The sequence below is a fragment of the Trachinotus anak genome, unplaced genomic scaffold (assembly GCF_046630095.1).
Source record: "Trachinotus anak isolate AG129_WGS33_773 ecotype Australia unplaced genomic scaffold, CSIRO_AGI_Tana_v1 ptg000007l, whole genome shotgun sequence".
Classification (NCBI taxonomy): Eukaryota; Metazoa; Chordata; class Actinopteri; order Carangiformes; family Carangidae; genus Trachinotus; species Trachinotus anak.
The window spans coordinates 1,101,095-1,122,000 of NW_027273858.1; the positions used below are offsets into that span (position 1 = coordinate 1,101,095).

At 42.9% G+C, this 20,906-nt stretch overlaps 1 protein-coding gene across 9 annotated transcripts in view; it reads right to left on the bottom strand.

Moving 5' to 3' along the window:
* Positions 1-20,906, bottom strand: part of wdpcp (WD repeat containing planar cell polarity effector) — a 79,392-nt gene that overhangs the window by 22,398 nt on the left and 36,088 nt on the right. For all 9 annotated transcript variants that reach the window (XR_011691292.1, XM_071479846.1, XM_071479841.1 and 6 more), the window contains 4 exons: positions 17,601-17,737; positions 13,542-13,733; positions 4,563-5,166; positions 415-603 (listed from right to left, as the gene is read on the bottom strand). Coding sequence is in view for 8 of the 9 variants with exons in the window: in XM_071479846.1 (XP_071335947.1) it covers positions 415-603; positions 4,563-5,166; positions 13,542-13,733; positions 17,601-17,737 (1,122 nt within the window). In the remaining variant the exon portion in view is untranslated. The remainder of the gene's footprint in view (positions 1-414; positions 604-4,562; positions 5,167-13,541; positions 13,734-17,600; positions 17,738-20,906) is intronic.

Sequence of the window (20,906 nt, forward strand, 5' to 3'; positions counted from 1 at the left end):
TTTACAGTTGTTCCACAACAGTTTTCAACACTGTCCTCAGTTTTGTACATTGAGCACACAGGTCCAGCTGTGTGCCAGGTTTTAAACAAGTTCTCTGTGAAAAGCTTCTTTTCTTTTCCACTGGGATTCAAACAAAAGTTCCTAAGAAAGAAAAAAGATTGAGTTGTGCAACAGTTTGTTCACAGGAGGTCAAACACGAATTTACCAAAAACACAAGTAATGTCATCTTCATCAAATGTCTAGTTTTTTCGGCAAAGGGTAGGATTACCGCTTCAGTATTTTTCTATATACACTGGGCTTTAAGGTCAGAAGAAAATAAAAAAAGTATCTAGGAGGAGGAAAACAAAATGCATAAATTTAGCTTATTTTTTATTCCTACTTTCACACTAAAACCTTTCTGACCCACAGACCCACCTTCTCTCTCTGCATTCAGCTCCAGCCTCAACAGGTGGTTGGTGACTGAGCACAGACCTCGGTAGCATTCGTCTCCCATGATGCTCCAGTCCATGGCCTCCAGGATGCCCAGGGCTTCTCTGACCTGGCCACAAAGCAGGCGCTGCTGCAGCAGCTCGCCCGGACCCATCTGGCCCCCAGTCAGAGCCCCTGTCACACAGTGTAGAGTTTATCATTAGATTAAATAATCATAATAATAAAAACAACAAAACCAGTCTCATTAATCTCCTTGTGTATATTATATATCCTACTGTATATATGAAGCCCTTCAGTCTCCAGCCTCGTCTTATCACCTGATGTTCGTCTGCGCAAATAAATACAGTGGGATCCGAAAGTCTTTCCCAAACGGAAAGTGGGCACGAGTCTATTCTATTTTTTCTAGGCCAATCACAATATGCATTAGACCTTAGCATGTCCATCATCAACAGTACAAAAGAGTAAAAAAAATAGCTTCTTTCTGTCTTAAAGGATCAAAATTTACATCACAACATTACAACATTTACAAGTCTTTGTCCATCCATCCACCATCTCTCATCTGGGATCAGTTTATATTAGATTTTGTGTCATTTTATTTTACTAGATTTGATTTAGACTTATTTGACTCTATATTGGTTTATATGGAGGAATTTTCAAATGTTGACACAAATTTATATATTTATGCTTTTTTATTTTATTTTTTCTATAAATGTGCAAAAATGCAGCAGATGAATCAACATTACATATCTTGCTCCATCTCCTTTGGCAGGCTCTTGGTACTCTGAGGTGTAAAGGTGCTTGCTGTGCGTGACCATGCAGAACAACCTGGAGCAATTACTCGAGCTAAGTAAGTGTCCAGTGGATCGGTCTAAACTCTGAGGCAGCACTAGACTGGCATTGACTTGTCAATCAATTAGCCTGGAAGTCTGTTTAATCCCTGGTGTGTGTGTGTGTGTGTGTGTGTGTGTGTGTGTAAATTCAAACTAAAAACAAGGTTGTCCTCATCTCCATCTATTTAAATCCTCAGAAGGCAGTATGTTCCCTTATGTTGAAATAATTTGCCTGTCTGTTGCTTTTTTGTGATCGGAGAAGATGAGAGGAATGCTACAACTGATAATGCCTTTTGACCAGAGGTGATTGCTTATGCTGTTGTGTTTGTGTGTGTCTGTGTGTGTATGTGCGTAAACAGATTAGGACTCTGCTGAATAATGGAAGGACGTGGTTTTGTACCCTTCCCGGCAGTGGAGGTGTCTCCTTCTGTGTGTTAAAGGGCAAAGGTGTGTATGTTTGTGACTTTATGAAATGCACATACGGGAAGTGAAGGTGTTGAATGCCAGCAGGTAATTATGGTCTATTGTAGACTTGATCACAGCGGCTCACAGTCAGAAGAAGTTACTAACATGTTTTGAGAAAGGCTTGCATGTGTGTGTCTGTGTGTGCACGTGTGTGTGTGTGTGTGTGTGTGTGGATGGGGGGTGTACAAGCAATTAAAATGACAAACTGGCAATTAACAAGCCCCCAAATCCCCTGAAGAGTGGGTTAATGTGGCTAATACATCATCTGAGCGTAGTGTGGTTTGTGTGTGTCTATGTGTGATTGTGTGTGTGATTGTGTGTGTGTGTGTGTGTGTGTGTGTGTGTGTGTGTGTGTGTGTGTAGGGGTCCTTGAGTTGGGCGTTAAAGTCCGCTCTAAGCTAACACTGAGCCGAGACAATGGATCATTGTGGTTCCAAGGACAAGTCACTCCTGTCCCACACCTGTCTCCACTAAACTGTTTGACCAGCTCAGTGAGTCCTCACACACCAGCAACACGAGCGGACCGAGACAAAACTAAAAGACAAAGAGTTCAATTCAAATTAATAACAACGAGTCTTCTAAAATATAAAAGAATTTACCATTAAAACTGTTGTTTTGTGGACAATAATTCAGGAAATCACAGTTGCTTTTGCTTTTGTGCTTTCAGTGAAAATGTCAAATGTGTAAAAACTGGGGATGATATCACTCGATCCAAACTAAACGCTGCCTTTTTTGTATTAAAACATCTGCTTGTGGAGACTTGACTGGAAAAAGTGCTTTAATTAGCAAGCAGCAGCTTGAGCAGCAGAAGCTGAACCCACCTTGATGTTACTTGATACCTGCTGCTGAGTAGACGTTCTCTGCTTTAATAACCAAAATAAACATCAAATAAAGACGCCTCGGCTTGAGCTCTCGTCTTTTCTCTCTCTCTCTCTCTTTTTTTGTTTTTACACTAGTTATACACCAAGTTATGTAACCGCCCTTTAAAAATCACTGATATTTCACTAAATTTCCACCTCTGCAAAAATGACTATTTCCCTGTGTTGTGCAGCACATTCCCCTGTTTGCCCCTCCACAGCCTGTACTGGTGCAGGCCCAGCCGCGGCCAACGTGTGCCCAGATGAGATAACTCAGTGCAGGCAGGGAGGTGGAGGTGGGGGGGGGGGCACCAGGGAGGGCTGCCTCCTATGGAAAAAATAAAAGAGAACCTGGAGCTTGGCCAAGTCTTTCTTCCTCGCCGCCTCCTGACTCACTCCTTCTGTCATGTAGCAGGCCTTATGAAACAAGTCAATACAGAGAAGGAGCGCAAGCAAACAAACAAATGAGTTGGAGTGTGTCTATATGTGTGTGTGCGTGATTGTTCGTGTGTGTGTGTGTGCATAGAAGCACAGAAATAGAAGAATACACACATGTGTGTGTGGGGGGGGGGGAGAATTATCATGGAGAAAAGACGTGCAGTGACTTTCTTCATCAAAACCTTGGCAGGCGATCAGAGGAGGGGAAGCTATTGTTGGAAGATACCCCCCCCTCCCTGAGCACACAGGCAAACGCAGTCGAACACACACACAAACTTAAACGCACACAATCCTCTACCTTCCTCCTTCCACCCCCACACGCCTGCTTTCAAACTTCAGCAGAGAGCTGCGTGCCACCGTCACATCTTCTTTCCAAAGTCACAATTAAAGACGCTGAATGTGTGAGTGTGTGTGAGACTGTACGAGTGTGTGTGTGTGTTTGTGTGTTAGAAGGTGAGGTGGCTGCTTCGGAAAATTTTTGATTGGCAAACTTTATCTGGGGGCCCCAAGGGACTGCGCAGCCACTGTAAACGATTTATCGGAAAAATGCATCCCAGAATGCACCTGGGGGGCTCGTGCCCCGGGGCGATTATTGAATGACCTCTGAGAGCGTGACTCCTGCTAACCTTCCCGCCCGTCAACAAATTAACTTCCCTCAGCAGTGAAGAGGTACGAGGACGACCCGTTCAGCAGCCGCATTTACACAGCAGGGTTCAGATACAGTGTCAGATCCAGAACAGAGGAGGAGACTCTGAAGGGGGGGGGGGGGGGACCTTCATTAGGAGAGGATGACTATGATGGAGAGGAAGGTTTGTAAATCATGACTCTGGACAGAAACAGGTTAAAAAAAAACTAAATATTCCTGTAAAGGTTGTGGGTTTGGGGGCAGTGCAGCTTTTCTGTATTTGAGCTGTGTGACTGAATCGCTCTGCGACAGCATTATTAAAGGCCAGTTTATGTTTCTTCGAAAGATACTCACACATTTCCCTTTAAACCGGCTTTTAGTGACCTGATGTCTGAGATATACGACTTCTAGCACTTTGCAAACAGAAAATTATTCAACATTTTAATAACTAACATAAGATGCTAAATTTTGCTCCCAGCTTTTCAAACGTGAGGATTTTCAGTTTTATTTTTATTGCAAATTAAATATGTAATAATAATAGTAATAATAATAATACATTTTATTTGTAATGCACTTTACATTTGAAGCAAATCTCTAAGTGCTACAGAAAAAATATTATTAAAAAGGCAAAAAAAAAAAAGACAAATAAAATGTAGATAAAACATCATAGCATAAAATGGACAAAGATAAAATAATGTTTGGGTTTTGAGCTGTTGGTCAGAGTAAACCAGTGATCTGAAGGCATCACCTTAGGGCTTTTTTCATAGTTTTCTTACACTTATACACTAGACTACACAGATGAATCAATAAAGGAAATGATTATTCATCACAGCACTAGTTTTGGTTTCTATTCCACAAATATTCCAACTCCCATCTCATCGTCTTTCAAATGGTATTTTTGAATCTTATTTTACTTACCTAGTCTGAATCTCAAGGCTGCAAGTGGTCCCCCGTGAAAGGCCAACATCAGCATATCTGTCCCCTCCGGGCCTCCTTCCAGGCCTGACCCCCACTGCAGCCCCTCCAGGCCTCCACAGCCCCGCAGGTGCTGATCTAGTCTTAGTGTGGCGGCTGAAGCTACCTCCTCCGCTACCAGCGCCATGTTCATAGGTGCTAAGCCCACATCAAAACACATCAGCTCTCCTTGCCCTCCCCCTACCATGACTGCAGCCCCAGCAGGGTGCCAAGCGAGGAGGTTGGGTGGCACAGGGCAGGAGACCAGGAGAGAGGCCCCCCGCCGTTGGTCGTACAGGACCAAGGAGGAGTCACCTAAGCCCAGGAGGAGCATGGTCTCAGAGGGGTGACGTGAGCAGGAAATGGGCTCAGATGGCAGTGGGATGTGGGCGACAGACAGGTGGTGCAGGCGCCCTCGTGCACATTCGTACACACAGCTGTCAGCCAAGGGCCCCTGGTGGGACCCTTGGGGCCTTGCAGGTAGCTCCACTGTTAGCAGCTGGTAGGGCTGGAGCAGGCTGAAGCGGCAGTCCAGGGGATTACCTCCTGTCCGGACAGAGCTGAGGACCTGACAGAGAGAGCAGATGTAGAAAAGACCAGAGAACAATTTCATCTGCAGACATAATCTAAGTTTTTATTCCTATGCAGATGACACCCAGTTGTACCTTTCTTTTAACCCCAATGAATCTCATCAACTGAGTGTTCTCAGAGGACTGCGTATAGGATCTCAAATGCTGGATGGCCCAGAACCTCCTCCAGGTAATTGCTGTTACATATCTAACGCTTACACATCAAAGCACCTGGGCTCTCCGTCCCGTAACACAGCGGTCAGCTGTAAAAATCTCAGGGTCATCTTTGATAAACAGCTCAGACAAACATTTAAATGCAGGTGTCCAGTCTTGTTTCTTGCAGCTCAGGAGAATCTCTAAGATCAGACCTATTTTATCCTGTCATACATGATTTTATCTCCTCTTGTTTGGACTACTGTAACTCTCTGTATACACGTATGAGTCAACGTAGTCTATGTAAATTACAGCTCGTCCACGTGCAGCAGCCAGACCTCTCATGAAAACCAAAAGAAGAAAGCACATTACTCCTATTTTAGCATCTTTTCATTGGCTTTTGCTAAATTTCAGAACTGATTTTAAGATTTTATTGCTGACCTGTTCTGGACTTGCACCTAAGGACATTGCAGATCTACTGACACCATATGTGCCAAGCTGCATCCTGAGGTCCTTGACCAAAGCTTTGTTAGCTATTCCACAGTCTCAGCTGAAGACCAAGGGTGACTGAGCCTCTGTTCAGGCCCTGAACTCTGGAAAAACCTCCCTGAGGAGATTAGACTGGAAAGATCTTTAGTTTATAGGTGTGCCTTCTCAGGTCTTAGGGTCTGAATCTACTCTTAACTTCTTAAATCTATTATTGTATTATTACATTCTCCTGTTTTTTATTTCATTGATTAATTTGATCATTTTAAAATGTTTTATCTGATTCTTCTGTATCCACTTTTCTCTTATCTCCTCCACTATGTTGTAAAATCCTTCAAACTGTCTTGAAGCCTGTTTCAAAACAGTTTGAAGTTTATTTTATCATTCACTGTTCGTTCTCAGTTTGAATTTCAGGGAGTGGTGCACACTTGAGCATCTTCCCTATAAATCTAATCCGATATAAAGCGTTCAGGATGGGCTACAACTGCAAGAGCTGACAACTCTTATTCTTCTCTCTTCTTTCAGTACTTTGAGCCATTAGACATAAACTGATGGACATGACATCCACCTGTAGCATTGTTACATTATGTAGGAGACCTTGTTTACGTGTTGATGAACTTTCAAACTTTCAATTGTGAATTTGTAGTGTGAAAAATAGTTCTTCACTACGTCTCTACAAGTCTGTCGACTTGTCGGCTGACAGAGATGGATTTGTTTTGACAGTCTGTTACAAAGGCTCTTTTTTCTGTCTGTATCTGTCTTTGGTCCTGGAGTGAAAAAGGTAAGTGTCATTAACTGCTGTATAAACAACACAACTTTAATTGTGTTGCCGTCTTAACATATTTGAATAAGCTGACTTGTGTCAGTGCCATTAAACTTGTTTCTGAATCAAAGAAAGGTGAAGAAAGAGAGCGAGAGAACACAGAGGCAGAGAAATGAGTCATACCATGGCAGAAGCCCCAAATCCTCTGGAGATGGAGGAAACAGAGTCTTCCACTTTGCTCATCAACAACCAGCTGTCAATCAAGACAGCTAATGATAACGGCTCCGTTTTAACTCAAGGTCGACAACAGCTTCTCCCTGAGCATGCTACAGCTTGGCACCCAGCGATAAACAACCTCCTCTGTTTACCTGTGTGAGGAGCCAAGAGCTCGAGACCAGACGTGGTGAATGACAGGAAACAAGCCTTTCATAATATAAAGAATTGGAATCATTTGACCAATGGTCAAATACAGAATTTACATTATGTGCTCCTGGACCAAAACCAGTCGGTGGGAGTGGGCACAATGGCCCTGCTAAGCAAGCAAGCACTGACACTGAAGGAGATCGGCTATGCCACGGGTGGCACTGTCGATAAAACACCCACAAGGAACCAGGAACAGTAGGTGGATGACAGGAGACAACAGCCGGTGCTAAACAGCAGCCCAACAGTTCCACAGTCACTAACAGAGCTTTTTAGGAGGGATTTCACCTTACCAAAGCTTCTATCAGAGCCCTGCATTGACCGTGGCAGCTTTGGCTAAATGAGCCCATTTCTTTTCGCCATGTAGACAGAAAGAGGGATCGGCTGCCTGCCTGCCTTCTTTTCCTTTTGCAAAGCTGCCCGGCCCAGTTTTTGGCAGGCACTGCCAAAAAGGGACTTAGAGGGAGGAAGGGAGTTTTTGCCTGCCCATGGTCTACAGCAGGGGAGAAGCAGAAGACTGTCCTCCTGAAAGCTTTTTTTCCTCTCCATAATCCCCCAGAGCTAGCTCCTGCTGCTCCCCAGGGGGTGGGTGCTGTGTGTGTGAGTGTGTTTGTTTGAGGCAAGAAGGGCTCAATTCATGTAAGAGGTGGGGGTATCCTTGGGAGGGTGCGGTTCTCCGGATCGCAACATTTCTGCAGGGACAAAGTGACACACCCATTAAATAAACTTGCACACCGTCGAGTCCATCCACACAACGCTGTCACATGAATCACAAGACCCACTTCAGTTCCACAAACCCTGACCCCACAACCACCTCTCATCCTCCTCAGCTTTTCATCCTGTGCCCGGCTCGCTCGTGCCCGCTGCCCGCTGCGCCAGCATGCCACCATGGCACCACTGAGGATGAAGTGCAGCTGATTCAGCTCTGTGTCGCCTGACAGGTGACGCTCAGGGGAAAGGAGAAGGGAGCTAAGTCAGCTAAGAATTCAGAGGCAAAGAGAAAATACTGCACAGCCTGGTTCAACCTGCAACAGTCAATCATTTAATTGATATCTACACTAATTTGTCTTTGGTCTTGTATTTATTTTCTCACATATTACATGCACAAAAGAAATGAACGAACGTTCAACCCATGGTATGAAGCCACATGTCCACGACTGTAGTTCAACCGACGACTACATGAGCCGTGCTCCTGACTGAAACTGGGTGATGGGTAAAGTTAATGATATCTGGGTTATTTTCACGCAAACACTACGATCAATAAGAGGCATTTCCCTGCTGGACACCTCCATACAGAAGGTAATGGGCCTCAAACATCAAAGTATTGATTTAGAATTTCCTATATTCACTTGGATGTTTGAAGATACAGTATGTTAAACAGTGGATTCATAGATTAATTAAATGTCATTCTAGCTATGAGAAACTCATGCCCAGGACTCTTTACACAGGTTTCCAGGATTTTCAGTTTAAGATCAATTTAATAGATTTAAAGGCCTTGAGATTTTAGATATTTGGTCACAATATTCAGCTGGACCAGGTCTTTGAATGTCTAGTTGACATAAAAGCCCAACATTTAAAAAGATGTGATCTATAAATCTCAAAAGTGCAACAGCAGAAAACACAGAAAACACACACACAGCAAAAACTGCACTCAGTCCCGCATTTAGAGTCACAGTTTTTATTAGAGCTGCGTTTGGACTCTGGGTCATTTAAGGCCGCGCTGCGCCTCGTTCTCCAACTCATGTGGACAAAGCAAAGGCAAACAAAAGGCACCTGAAGCAACACAGCTGATTGGTAGATTAGAGCCCAGCACTCAAGATGTTCAGGGTTGTGAGGTTTGAATCTTTCAGAGCAACAAACTCAAAAACACTACAAACACTCTCACTATGAGACTCAAACATCAGACAAATGATGAGACAGTTTACCTGCAGCTGAAAGACCAGTCTTAAACCTGCATGCTCAGGTGGCTGCACGGACCAATTTGACAGCAAAATGTTAAGTAAAAATATTACTCTAAATTTTAATATTCACAAAAAATGACGGTTGTGAGCAGATCTCACAATATTAGCTGAGGCTGTTCATTATATCTCCAACTCATATTTTTAAAGAATCAATTTGCACCGATGTTTTAAAACCTTTTACACAAAGGCTGAAAAAATTTAGTTTTGGAAAAAAAAGGCCAGTGTAGAGAAACAGCTTCTGAAATACAGTATGCATTTGTGATTTTAATAAAATCATAGATTAATTCATAATATATTGAAGTAAAAGCTTTGTTTGGCTGTGAACAGTCCAGAGTATATTGTAATAGTTGAATGTACCACACTCCCTGGTTCTGAAAGCAGAAAATAGAAAAATGATGAATAAGGTCAAAAGAGGGAGTGAGCAAAAAAAAAAGAGACAAAAAGAGAGGGATACAGACAGACAGACAAATATTCACAAAAGACGAAGAGAAAGAGAAGGAACAGAAGTGAGTGAAGAGACAGAGAGGAGGAAGAGGAGGGTGGAGACATGGAGAGAGAGAGAGATGCAAAGAGGAGAGAGAGAGAGAGAGATGCAAAGAGAGAGAGAGAGAGAGAGAGAGAGAGAGAGAGAGAGAGAGAGAGAGAGAGAGAGAGAGAGAGAGAGACAGAGAGAGGCCTCTAGTAAGTAGCTTTCTCCTGGTTATTGGTTTCAGTGACTGGTCAAAACTATTCTTCTCCATTCTTCTCCTCTCTCTCTCTCGCCGGCACCTTTTTTTCCCCTCCGTGGCGTGAAAGATAAAGCGGATGGGCCCAACTGTGTGGCTGGCCCTTGTTCACAGCAGTGGCCTTTTGAAGCCAATTTTCCAGCTCACGGAGCAGAGAAAGACAGGGAGAGACGGGTAGAGAGAGACCGAGGGACTCGGAGGAGAGTCGAGGGATGAAGGGATGAGGGGTGTTTCGAGGGGGTGGGGGGTGGGGGGGTGCGGGGGGCTGGGACTGGGAAGTTTTAGCTATGTGAATTAGGGTTAAGAGTTGAGGTACTGATGTGAGAAAATACACAGGCACAGCAGGATTACTAACCAAAATATTCCTCACACCTTAACTGTCATAATTGGTGCCACTGAACATAATTGCAGCACGGAGGGAAAACTGTAAACGCAGTGTTTCCTGTTTGATTTCTACAAAGCAGTGGAGCCTGGGGGAAATTCTGCACTTTGGATTCCACACCCGACCCTTTCATGGACCAAACTGTGACTCCAGTGCAGAGCTGAAAATGTGCTTTCTACTGCACATTAAGACCGGAGCCTTTTACGTTTTAGAGACGAATTTCCCCACTTTACATGTAATGTAGCTCTAATACACAGAATCATAGTGTTCTTACAGTTAGTGGAGATTATAGAATATTTAATTTCTATGCAATTACATATTCTTTCTATGCTAATTATTTAATTGGAGGTTGTCTTTCATGGGCAGTGTGTTTAGGTTTTTGTTGTTTTGCTGCAGACGAGCAGCAAACAGCACAGTGCTGCAGTCAGTAATAATTAAACAGCAGAAATCACACAAGTGCAGAGAAACTGTTTGGTGACAGATAACAGGATAGTCATAGACCTTAAAGAACACAAACAAAGGAAGTATGTCTACAAACATAGACACAAACACCCCCCCCCCCCCCCCCCCCCCACCACCACCAAAAAAAAAAAAAAAAAAAAAAAAAAAAGCTGGAGTGACTTAAAATATAAATAAATAAATAATTAAACCTGTTTTCTGCCATTTCATTAAGATGATTAAATTTCAGGAAATGGTTTGTCTGTATATCTTTGTGAGTGTGTGTGTGTGTTTATGGGGGGGAGGGAAGCATGAAGGAATGATCATTAAAAATGTTAACTGGTTGCATAAAAACAAACTATGTATGTGTTTTCCTCTCATTCCCACCCTCCACCCCCCTGTGTGCTGTGGCTCCATTTATCAGCATGGGGAGGAGGTGTGTGTGTGTGTGTGTGTGTTTGGGGGGGGGGGCATATGAATTAAGACCACATAGGGAAAGAAATCAGACTTTTTTAAATGCCGAGAGACTGGCTAGAAAATTGGCTTAGTGCTGCAGATAGCGAACTGAACAAAAGGAACATATATATGAGCTTGAAGTGATTGAAGTAGCTGGCGTCTCCCGATGTGTGCCCGGCGTTTGATTCCTGCCACGGCTCTTATATAAACTGCTCGCTTAATTTCACACCGTGCATCTGAAAAATGACAACAAACGCTTTCATTAGAGCGCGATGCCGCAGCCCCACGAAGACACTTTAATGTTCCTGAAGCGTGGAGGAAGGAAGGAGGAGAAGGAGAAGGAGGAGAGGAGGATGTGGTGGAGGTGGTGGTGGTGAGGGTGGTGGGATTGTTGGGGGGGGGCTGAAGGAGACAGAGAATAAACTAGGTGAAGGAGTGTGATAAATGTGGAGAGCGTTCCAAAAACAAGAAGCGGAAAAAGCAGCGAACAGCATCTGCTTTGATTATTTCAATATTCATGTGTGTCCCCCCCCAAACCCCCCACCACCACCTCCCATCCCTCCTTCATTTTGAATTTGTTTTCCTAGCATGCAATTGGTAACGCTCCTCTTTCCTCCCTCTCGCAGCCTCTCCCGTCTCTCTCTGGTGTGGTGAATGTTTTGCATATGCTAACCGAGGTACACGGTACGAGGAGCCGAGTTAAGCCCGGTTCGGTAATTTGGGATCTTTCATCTGCTTTCGGCACGAGGCCAATCCCACGTCGACGCAGAATAGGGTCACGGGTTGGGTTTTGCTAGAGGCCATGAGGATGTGTGTCTAAGCCTGTGTGTGAGTGTGTGTGGATGCGTAGGCGTTCTCCTTCACGCTGAACCACAGCTCAGCTTTCCTGCTTATTTCATATGGTGATACATGGAGGTGCAACACAGAGGTGCCACCCTTGAGGTGACTAACACACCATCCCCAATCCCATCCACGGCAACACAGGACTCTACTCAAAACAGCAGCTTTGTTGCCTTTTCCACTGTGCGTGTGTGTGTGTTTGTGTTTGTGTGTGTGCCTGTGAGTGTGTATGTAAAATGAACAGCTGGATTTGTGGCTTGAACAGCACTGAAAGGTGCTCTAAAGTTAAAAATGTTTGTGACGGCTTCTTTGTTCTGCTTCTCCACTTGTTTTGCACACTGCAGGTAGTGACTGTTGATTAGTTGGATGTAGCTTGTTCTCTGTAAAGGCCTGTGATATGTGGTTCTAATGAGAGCTGATGGGAAGAAGAATTATTTTGCTTGGAAGCTTTTTCAGCTTCTCACACCACAAGACACACAACTGCCTTCATGGCTTTTACATTATCAACTGCTGAAGGTGTTGCTGCTGAACAAAATTACAGCAAACCACTAGTATCATCACTGTATGCATTAATTTAACTGTCTTCAGTTACATTGCTGGATACATGACAGAATTATTTGAGTTATAAATATTGTTTTTATATTTCTGGCATTACACGTTATTGTAAACTGTATCAGTGACTTTAAGTTCCTCAATTAGCTCAAATTAAAAAGAAATCTTGAAGAAAGAGTTCTGCTTCCTGTTTGAAAATAAAGGGTATTAAAGGGTGATATGGACCCTTAATTTAATTCTACATTCATCCATCTATCTGGTTTGTCACTTATCCAGGTCTGTCTTAATCAGCCTTGTCCTGCAGATCCTATGAGATCTCAAGGTGTTCCCAGGCCAGGTGGGATATCTTACCCTCACTCTGTGCTCTGGGGTCTCCCTCCAGGTAGAAATTCCAGAAAAATCTCCATAAAAGATTTGCATTGACTCATTTGACAGATGCTTTTATCCAAAGTGACTTACAGGTGAAGGACATCAGTAAAGTCAGGGAGCCACAGATGAGATGACTGTCAGTGTGAAGAAACAAGGGTTCCTGTCAAAATAGTGATACTATAGTTTTAACAAGTGTCAGCTTGAATTTAGGTTTACATCAGTATGGAAAGTGTGGGAGATATAGGCCCATAGTTCTGTTAGGGCTCAGCTGCCAGTGGAGCTGGTACACTGGCATTTAGTGTTGACAGAAGCACCAGGATGTAGCACCAGGTATACAGGAGCACCCCGTGTGTTCAGATTGAGCCAAACGCATCAAAAGTCACTGGACGACATTTCATCACTCAGCAGGACAACGATCCCAAACTCGTCAGGAGCTGTCGAGAGCCTGTCAGGGTGAGGAGGTGGAATATCCTCGACTGCATGAATCCATCACCTAATCTCAATCTGACTGAGCTGCATTCCTCTCGCTGAAGACCAGACTAAAGGCAGACAGACCCAACAACCACCACGGTGGCTGCAGTGCAGGTCTGAGAGCATCAACAGGGAAGATACAGAGCATCTGCTCAGCATCAGTCATTTACTGCAAAGGATTTTCCAGAAAATATAAAAAAATTGATTTTGTTTTACTTCATGTTCAAGTACGTTTGACCCCTAAACCATTATCACCATGTGTTGAAAGGGTTTTTACTCCATTGTGCATTTCTACAAGAACAAAAATTGCGTATCTGTCCAGAAACCTACAGCCTGGACTGTATGTGTGTGTGTTTACCTTCAGGCCTTCAGCAGGCGAGCAGCTGAGGACGACCAGGTTGTTCCTGTGTGTGTTTGTGGGAGTCCAGGGCCACAGCTCCTCACCGGGCTCATCCAGGTTCCACCAGCAGAGCGCCACATCCTGCAGACGGTTGAGACCCACGTGTCTGTGGAGCCTGCGACTCCACCCGCTCACCTCCACACACACCACCTGGACATGGAAACACAAATTCAGACAGTATAAAGATCAACACTGGCGGACACCCCCGAACGGTTAAAATATTTCCTATGAAGGAGGGAAAGTTATCAGACTGTCTTAGAGATTCATCCATTTGGATTCACCTGTCTGACCCGTCTCAACACCTGAGGGCTCTGAAACTTCTGCGTCTGTAGCCCCAAATATCTCTCCCCTGTCCTTCCTTGATCCTGTTTGTGTTGATGTCTGAGGTTGTTTTTTATCTTCCATTATTAATGTCTGTGTGTGTTTTGTTCTGTCGGGCTTGTTGTTTTAGTGATGTGCATATTTTTGGGAAGGTCTGCCACGCTCTACAGGCCACAACAAAAAGACGCACGGTAATGAGCTCTCGTGGCGCTTGGGGCACACACACGCTCACACAGGAACACACACACACACACACACATACATGAATGCATGCATGTATACACACAATCACACAAGTACATACATAAAAATTCCATATAAACACACACTTTTATAGACAAAGTAACAGCAAACACACACTTTAAAGCAAGTGAAATTTCAGGTTTTACACAGTGACACACACACACACACACACACAAGCTCAATATCCATACAGGCCTTTCATACACTCTTTATCTTCAGTCACACTCACTGATACAATGAACCAGCTACTAGAGTCAGTGGCTAAAACGCATACATTAGGACACACACACACACACACACACACACACACACACACACACACACACACACACACACACACACACACACACACACACACACACACACACACACACACACACACACGTGTCCATGACCTTTGTCATGGTGCAGAAGAGTGGCCAGGACCTGACAGACAGAGGGAGGACGGAGGCGAAGGTGGAAGAAGAGAGATGAATAAAGGGTGTGAATGAAGAAGAGGCAGATTGTTTGGATCTGGACAGGAGGGTAAGAACGAGGGAAGAGGGGGTGACAGCTTCAGGGAAATGGGAATAGGAGAATAAATCATGCTTGAATGAAGGGATGAATGAAGGACAAAACAAAAAGCATACATAAGGAGAGAAAGGGTAGAATAATTGGAATTTTTTTGTAATAGATCAATGGGAGGTTTGTGCCAAAATAAATATTTGAAACCCAGGAAAAGAGCAGTCAGATGTAAAATCAAAATCCCACTAAATAGGTATGTTGTCAAAAGTGGGAATACAGGAATGTCTTCAGAAATTAAATAAAAATAACACATAATCCTCAATACAAAAAAGGTTTAAAAGCCCAGGAACATGCAGAAATTAGTATATCGACCAGCTGTACTGTATGAGTAGAACAGATTTCAGGTTCAGTGGTCCATGTCTGCCCTTCTTGCCCCCTTGGGGGGGAATTTGCTTTGGACACAAAATACAGAGACGAATGAAAATGATGGAAGTACATCTGATGATAAAGGGAACAAAGAGTTGCCCCAAACAGCTGAACGGGAGATCACTAACAGATTAGAAATGGGAAAGGAAAAAAAAAAAAAAAATCAGAAAATCACTGGGTTAATAACACACTCTATCTCTACCCCCCTACACCCCTCCATCCCTACCCATCTTTTCCCTCTTCTAGTTTTTTTTCTGCTGGCGTTTGCTGGTCAGCAATAATCAAAAACCACTTTCTGTGGGCCGGATTAGTTTAGCCTCCCCCTCAATGCCCCCCACTCTCCCTTCTCCAGCTTAGCCCACTGGACCAGGGCGATGTGTATGTGCTTGTGTGTGTTTGTGATGGGGGATGGGTAGTTGGGCGTGCGTGTGCACACGTGTGTGTATGTTGCAGGTTGCATGCACATGCACTGACAGAGGTGTGGGGGGGTGGTTGGATGAATGTGTATGTGTTAAGGTGGTGGTGGTGGTGGGGGGGTGTCTTATCAGGACTTTGCTTCTGGAGACAGACGCACGGCAGGAACGATTGCCTTTCTACACACCAACATGCACATGCACCCACGCACCCACACACACACACACTTGAACAAAAGGGCCTGGCAGTAACGTGATAATGCCAGGGTTAGCGGTTAGCCAGCTAGTGAAGGAGGACACAGTGAGGTTTTGTTTTGGGGGAGGGAAGAACAGGACGACACATAATCAGACCTGTTTCTAACACCTACAGGAACACCTCCAGATCAGACTGCCTCTCTATACACATCTTTATGAGAGATTCATAGACAGAAACGGGAGAGACGTAGAGAACCAGAGCCGACCTGGGCACATTGATCCCACAGTAAAAGCTGTAATCCCATGGTGATCACACTGAACCTACCTGTTGTGCACAAAGATACAAACAGAAATTTGACAAACACCCATCGTTTAAAGACTGTGTTGGTCCAGATGGATTGGATATATGTAAAAATATTGTGAATATAGACTCTGATAGTGTGCAGCTAATTGGTTAACTGTCTAATTGACGAGTAGCATCCTTGCTAATTTCAAGCAGGTTCTGTTTTGTTCCCACGATTGTTAGAAAATAGGATAAATGTTAGCTAAGGAATTAGGGATGTGAATAATCAATTAATTATTGAATAATTATACTAATAATGTGCAATGTCACTGTCAGAATTCATACTGTGGTTTTACTGTAGCACCCGGTGATACCACTATTCACCTGTTACTGTTTAATGAAATGGAAATCACACCTTCATTCACTGATTCACTGCTTGGCCACTGATCCGGGTTTTATTCCAAAAACACTGGATGTAACTTACAAAATGTGGCAGGAGCGAGGCCTAACTATTTCTAAACTACACAAGGGCCTCCAGGAGCTAAGATACATAAAAGAAAAGTGGGGAAACTTTGTAATGTCAGTGGAGGAGAGGGACAATTTAAATGATAAACAATGGAAATCAACCACCTCAGTGTCTAGGAGAGAGTTGGATTTGGAAAAGTGTGGTCAAGGAAAACCAACATGATTGGTTTAATGTGATGTATGACATTTTTGTGATGGAAATATTAGATTCAAAACTTAAAGCAGACATATTTGATAAATGCTGGAAAGCAAAGACTGAATTTATTAACCTGTACAGAAGATTTTAGGTAAAAGAGCATCAGCTGTATTGTGTCCAACAGAGGCAGGGAGCAGCTGCCCAGTGAACACAAGTCAGGAGCTGAGTGTTTGGCAAACACAGGTCATGTCAGTGGCTTCATTATGGGAAAAGACCTCTGTGTCTCATAAAGTGATAATTAACCCACCATTGATTGTTAATAGGGCCAACTATCAACTAAGGAAATTGCTTGTAATTTGCACTAAATTTGCATAAGTGATATGTCTGAAGTTCTCATTTGCATGTATGTAGAAGCTATTTTATTGAAAAGTCAATATTCTAAGTGGACGTTCCAAACCAGAGTAGGTCGTTTAACTGCTGTCAGGAGGAAGAGCTCAGTCATATTAACGACGACCAAGCTGCTGCAAAAACACGATTCAAACAGACTGGGTCCAAAGCTTCAGTATGTTTGGGATTTGATAGATATTTTTATTGAAAGCAACCAGATTCTACCTTTTATACTATGTTATGGCAGTTCCTGTTTACTGCTGCTGTTAAAAGGACATGTGATTAATTTGTACAATGTATTTCTTTTTTCCAGGTTACACTGAATCTCAATTTAGAAAAAAATCTGGAAACATTCTGTAAATGTTGGCCATCAGATAAGATGAGGAAATGAGTTGGACAGTGATCTGGGACGACATCTTAACACCTTTCATTTTTTGTCTCTGTTTGTTTCCTCTTTTTGACGATGTTGCTTTCTACTTCTCTCTCTCTTACAAACACCAATGTTAATGCAGACACACACACACAAACACACACCGGAGCGCACACATTACTCATGCCTTCAGCAGAAGGCTCTTCCACTGTACCTTGATTTCAGAGGGTGAGAGTTTGTCTGTTCGCCTGCTGCTCTCTGGGGAGTCCTGGTTCTTTCTGTTGAGGAAGACCGCAGCCACTTGGCTCTGCTCCAGGAAGGACAGTAGAATCAGCCTATCGCTCAGCACCGCTGGGAATGATATCATCACATATATCGCTTAATGTCATGATTAAAAAAAATAATTTAAAAAAACAGGTTATTTACTGTTGAACCTAAGATGTAAGAGTCCACTGTCTTGCTTACTCTGCCACAAATCATGACGAAACATATCAACACATGCATTGATGACTAATCTGACTCCTACAGTTTTCATGTAAAACAAAAAGGATACATGCAAAAAAGTGGCTGAAATTAGTTAATTATAAAGAACAATAACAATTCACACGCTGTCTGTGCAGCCTCCAGGACCAAGGGGTCCATCAAACACAGCCAATAGGAAGACATTCTTCAGAAGCCAAACATTCAGTGATTGATTTTTCTTTTGTTGGTATGGATCAGAGAAATTTGGAAGCCAGATGGGATGAAACTGACATCTTTAGGAAACTTTGAAGACTTTCTGGTTTTACAATCTCAGAAGTTTATATCCAAAGGGAATTAAAAGGAAGGAGGATTTTTACTTTATTTATTAAAGGTTTTGTAGTTTAGTTTTTCATGCTGTTTGTATTTTAAATACTAAACCAGGCTAAACTAATTTTTGTGATGGCAATTTTGTCGTTTTGCTGCCGTTTCATTTTGTTGTGTACTTTTATTTTGAAATTAAGAGAGGTTGCAGAGATGTTTTAACTTCCACACAACTGGAGCATTAAAATGTAACTTGATGGTTTGATAAGAACATAGCTGAAGTGATGGGCGGCCAGTTTAAAGTCTTTCACCCTCCCTCTGCTGTTTGCATGAAGTCCTGTAGACGCTGTATGTTTGTGTATCTATGTGTTGCTCTTCGGATATCTGGGAAACAACTATCAGACTTTCCTGTACTTATCACATCACATCTTTATCCTGACGTTTTCTAAATCTTCTCCTCTTTGTTGTCACTTCATTATACTACAGTTCAGTTTTTGATTAGTTTGGAGTAGCAGGAGAGAAGTTCAGTCTCTGTCTGTTCCTTTCTTCTTCCTTGTCTCTTCTCTCCCTCTCTCCTCCCTTACTTTTCTCTCTGTCTAGTTTCCCAGTCTCCTCCTCTCCTCTCATCCTCTCTTCTCCTTCCCACTGCCTCCTGTGTTCTTTGTATCTCCTTCGTCTCCTGCTCTCTTCTCTCTTCCCCTCCTGTCAGTGTACTGCAGGCTCTGAGGCCTTTTTGTGGTAGAAACTTGATCCTGTTCAACTCTTCAGGAGCTGCATGGAAACGCTGATTAGCAATTAAGCCCCCCTCTCCTTCAAATTAATCTGTTTATGAAACCAATTAAATGGAAAGGAAGGGGGGGTTGTTACACATGTCTCTCAGATATCCTGCTTTGAGTTGAACGAGTAAGGCTGCACCCCGAGATTTAGAAATCTAACCGGCAATTAACCATGGCATGTGTGTATTTATAAACGTGTGGGTATTGGTATGATTACACTTCAAATCATGCTGTTGTGTGAAAATTTCAAATTAATATGCAAATATTCATGAGGGAAGTAAAACATTGCTTGAAAATACAGAAAAACCAGCATCTGAAATCAGGTCAATTGAGTCGGTCTGTCCCCACGTTGAAGTTGGATTATAAAGCATTTGTAATAAAAAACTGGTTCAAGGCTTAAACCAATGCAAAATACAGCCATTAATGTTGCCTTGGCTGTCTGAAACAACCTTTAATGCAACGGTAAGCGTCTTTGTAATAGATTACAGACAAATCAAGTTAAATGCAGTTTAGTATTGATCTGTATGGGTGTCTGTAAACGGGATTAGGATTAATCCCATTCATTCCCAAATGAAGGAGGGATATGAAACCAGGCTGTGGCCCAATCTGGGACCAGGTGGCTGATTTGGCATTAAGGCCCAGACCTTCATGACCCACCATGACACACACGCCCCTTGGACACACACAGACACACACACATATTGTACATATTCATACTTACTCCCGAGACACATGCACGGATAGTTACATATGCATTCATACACGTGAGCCTACAACCACGTTACACATGTACAGGCACAAAACAAACCAACCACGTTACGGCATGAACACAGTCTCACCTCGTACACACAGACAGAAAAACACACACACACACACACAAAGATAGTCGACTAAATCCATTTAAAACCATCTCCTCAGCAGCATGTTGACATAAGAGGCCAATGGGCTTAACCAAAGCACATTTAAACATGGGCAAATGAAACCGGCTATGAAAAATCACTTAAGGATGCTTAATCGTGGAGCATATGTGCAGCTTGGCCCAGGCATCGGCCAAAGGAAGCTGGTAATACTTAGATGGTGTAAAATATATGTAATCTACTGCTCTGCATGATGCAATCAGAGCTCATGGTAGGAACACGCATGTAACCGGCATTGAGGAGACAAAGTTGAAGTCACATTGTGTCTCATGGTGAAACAAAGACAGACCTGGCTGCTGTTGCTTGTTGTCTCAGACGCACGTTAACACCAGGCCAAACACTCAGTTCAATCCATGCAAATCGCAAAAGGGATTTTCGTCAGCATTCAAATGTCGACAACCTTTGTGTTTAAGAAAGTTGTCGAATCCCGTTCAGGAAATGAAAATTAATTCTCTGTCATTACACATTCACTTACATTTAATTTAAGATTTGACTTGAGCTGCAGCAGTTAGTTGATTAAAAGGAAAATGTGCAACTATCTTGATAATTGAGTCATAGTTTCAGTCATTTTTCCAGCGAAAATGTAAAATATTTGCTTCCTGCTTCTCAAATGTGAGAACTGTTTATTATATATTTTAGTTAAAAGAAATATTTTGCAGGATTCAACTGTTGGAAGGACAAAACAAGCAAATTCATCACATAAGTTTTGGCTCTGGGATGTTGTAATTGGTGTTTTTACTAATTTTTGATTTCATAGTCAAAATGATGAATTGATTGATTGAGAAAATGATCAGCAGATTAACTGATAATGAACAATAACAGTTGGTTTGAGCCTGATATTGAACTTTTTATAAAACAAATCTGACATTGCGGTGATTGACTACACAAATATACGACAATAATAAGTCACACACAGTAGCATATGTCACAACACCACACACACACACACACACACACACCGCTCCCACCTTGACTGTAATTGTGAACTGTTTCAATAATTGCACGTTGTAAATGTGGTGAACGGTGTGATGTGGTCTGGCTCTG